The sequence below is a fragment of the Onychomys torridus genome, chromosome 21 (genome assembly GCF_903995425.1).
Source record: "Onychomys torridus chromosome 21, mOncTor1.1, whole genome shotgun sequence".
Lineage (NCBI taxonomy): Eukaryota > Metazoa > Chordata > Mammalia > Rodentia > Cricetidae > Onychomys > Onychomys torridus.
Genome location: NC_050463.1, coordinates 1,003,897 through 1,007,102, shown reverse-complemented (window position 1 = coordinate 1,007,102; position 3,206 = coordinate 1,003,897). Strand labels below are relative to the sequence as shown.

Genomic DNA, 3,206 nt, shown 5'->3' with positions numbered 1-3,206 from the left:
GGTGTCGCACGCCTTTAATCCCAGCGCTCGGGAGGCAGAGGCAGGCAGATCTCTGAGTTCGAGGCCAGCCTGGGCTACAGAGAGAGAACCAGGACAGGACAGCCAGGGATGCACAGAGAGACCCTGTCTTGGGGTAGGGGGGAAAGAAATCTGGGAAATGGGGCATGAGCTCCTGCTTTATTAATTTTTATTGAGGTAATAGATTTAAAAACTTTGTACAAGGGCTGGAGGGATGGCCCGGTGGTTAGAGCACTGGCCGCTCTTGCAGAGGTCTCACATGGTGACTCAAACCATCTGGAACTGCGTCCAGGGATCCAGCGTCCTCTTCTGGCTGCCTCTGGCAGCACACAAACACGTCACAGAGACATCTATGTGGGTGAAACACCCATGTACATATAATTAAAAAAAATTTTTGAGTCTCTCTGAGTAGCCCTGGCTGCCCTGGAGCTCCGCATGCAGACCAGGCTAGGCTAGAAGTCACAGAGATCTGTGCCACCATGCCCAGCTAAACAAATTGTGTTTAAAAAGAAAAGAAATACTTATAATTCACACACCAGTGGCTGGGTATGGTGGTCCAGGCTAGTCACATCAGGTTTCTGAGAGGCTGAGACAGGAGGGTCTCAGTCTTCAAGGCTCTCACCAGAAACCCTCAGGGACGGGGCTCAGGGGTGGCGCTCCTGGCTAGCAGGTTTGAAGCCCTAGGCTGCATCCCCAGCAAGGCAAACAAACAGGAAACAAAAAATAACAAGCATAAAAACTTCATCTGGCCGGGCAGTGGTGGCACATACCTTTAATCCCAGCACTCGGGAGGCAGAGCCAGGCGGATCTCTGTGAGTTCGAGGCCAGCCTGGGCTACAGAGTTCCAGGAAAGGCGCAAAACTACACAGAGAAACCCTGTCTCAAAAAATCAAAACAAAAAAACAAAAACAAAAAAATTCCTCTGGTGGAGACACTGGCCTTGCTTTCTTTAGAACAGAGGAATAAACTGAGGCTCATCCCTGTCCTCCTTGTTCTGAGAGTTTCACTTGGCACTGGCTCTTGAGGGCCCCTCACCCTGGCCTCCATCTCCTCCTGCAGGGGAGTATCACTTTCCCGGGTAACAAGCAGGCTAGTGTGCCTCTCAGACAAAGGCCAGGTGAGCTGTCTCTCCTCACCTCAATCATTCATGAAGACAGCAGCTGGCAAGGCTGGGGTGGGCGCTGGGCAGGCAAGGCACCAAGTCAGGATAAATACATAATTCAGAAGCCTGGGGCATCTTCCCTAACAGATGTTCTGCACAAGGACAGAGAAACTGTAAAATGGCCAGTCACTAAGCCAGCCCCACCTGAGGAGGACATCTAAGGCTCTGGTGACCTGGGGTGGAGGTTCCCCAAGACAGGTTCTTTTGCAAGGATGAAAGGCCATTCACAACCTTTAGCAGCTTAAGATGGCTTATCGCGACCAGAGGTGACCTCCGCAGAAATATATCCACGTCTTGATCCCCGGAGCCATTGAGTGTGGCCTGGGGCTGAGGAGATGAATCAGCAGTAAACACTGGTCTGGTTGGGTGGGGGTGTTCATACAATTCAGGGTCCTGAGACAGTCTGAAATTATCCAGGTGGGACTTAGTAAGGAACAGACTTAGGAGGATGCAGTGTGAACACAGACACACAGAGTCCAGTAGAGGCAGGAAAGACATTTCCTGCAGAGCCGGATCTCATACTTCTGGGCTCCAGATGCAGGGCTCACATCTGTGACATCAGATGCGGGCCTGTGTGGGGACTGCACTACAACAGCAACACAAAACCATCAGTTCTTAAAAATGCTTTGACATGGGGATTGAGCTCAGTGGTAGAACGCTTGCTTAGCAAGCACAAGGCCCTAGGTTCGGTCCTCAGCTCCAGAAAATAAAAATAAAAAAGCTTTGACAGCAACGGGAATGAAACCCAGGGCCTTCCCTCCTGCCCTCTTCACTAAGTTGCCAGACCTGGTCTCGAACTCGCTCTGGCTGGGTGTACTGGCCTAGACCTGTCACTCAGGAACCTGAAACAAGAGGGTCACTGCAGGCTCGAGGGCAGCCTGAGAGCACTCGGGAGGCAAAAGCATGGGGAGGCAAAAGCATGGGGATCTCTGTGATTTTGAGGCCAGCCTGGTCTACAGAGTGAGATCCAGGACAGGCAGGGCTGCACAGTGAAACCCTGTCTTGGAAAACACAAAACCAAAAAACCACTCTGTACTACAGACGGGTCTTGAACTAGCAGTGTCTCTGTGCAGCCCTGGCTGTCCTGGACTAGCTCTGTAGCCCAGGCTGGCCTCGCACTCACAGAGATCCGCCTGCCTCTGCCTCCCGAGTGCTGGGATTACAGGCGTGCGCCTCCACTGCCTGGCAGCGTTCCTCACTCTGTTCCTAGTTTGGTAAGGGTCTTGCTGAGCTGTGGCTCTGTTCCTCTCTGCTGTGCAGGCCTCCTTCTTGGGGCCAGCCCAGCCTCCACTCTCCTGACCTGGCTTGCTGGCCACTTCCAGCAGTTACCGAAGACTTGCACTGGATGTCCTTCAACACACAGGCTTCCCTGAGAGCGGCCTCCTCCTGTCTGCGGCTCACTCTCTCCCTGAGGCTGGATCTCTGCAGTGGGGGTTCTGCCTGTCTCAGAGGCCAGGGGACACCGTGTGCCTGAATGCTGGTATCAAGGTCCTGAGGAAAGATTTGAGAGAGGGAGTCAGCCGGGGTTTCAGTCAACCTGGCCCAGGGAGCTGCTGTGCAAAGGCCCTGAGGCAGGGCTTCAAAGGAAGTCAGGCCGGTTAGAGATCTCTGTTGAGTATTCAGAGGTCTGATCCGAAACCAGACAGGAAGAGGTGAACAAGAGTTCTGGGAGGGCTCCGAAGTAGCTTTCCCTACACCCTGCCAGTGTGGACCTGTGCTTGGAGGCCATCTACTCGTGGGCAGCCACCCTGCAGGTTGGCTCCTGAGGGTGGGGCCCACGCCTGGCACCAGCCGTCCAGAGAACAAAGCCTGGCAGCCAGCCTTGGCCCTGACAGACCTGACGGGAGTCCCAGAGGGCTCAACTCCTCCGCTTGTCGTGAGGCTTCTAACTCCGCGGGACGGCCCGATCAGTGCCTCTGGGCCTCCAGCGCTCTGCGAGCTGGCTGGGGCCTCCGTGGAGCCGGCAGCCGCCCTAATGCACGCTGGAATCCTCTGGCACCAGGCCCGCGCCCGGGCTGCACGGCTG

At 54.8% G+C, this 3,206-nt stretch overlaps 1 protein-coding gene across 1 annotated transcript in view; it reads right to left on the bottom strand.

The window, feature by feature from the left end:
• Positions 1-243: 243 nt before the first annotated feature.
• Positions 244-3,206, bottom strand: part of LOC118571872 — an 11,045-nt gene continuing 8,082 nt past the window's right edge. Inside the window, exons 3-4 of the mRNA XM_036171201.1 lie at positions 2,481-3,203; positions 244-368 (exon numbers count right to left, since the gene is read on the bottom strand). Of these exons, the coding sequence (XP_036027094.1) occupies positions 245-368; positions 2,481-3,203 (847 nt within the window). The 3' untranslated portion in view covers position 244. The remainder of the gene's footprint in view (positions 369-2,480; positions 3,204-3,206) is intronic.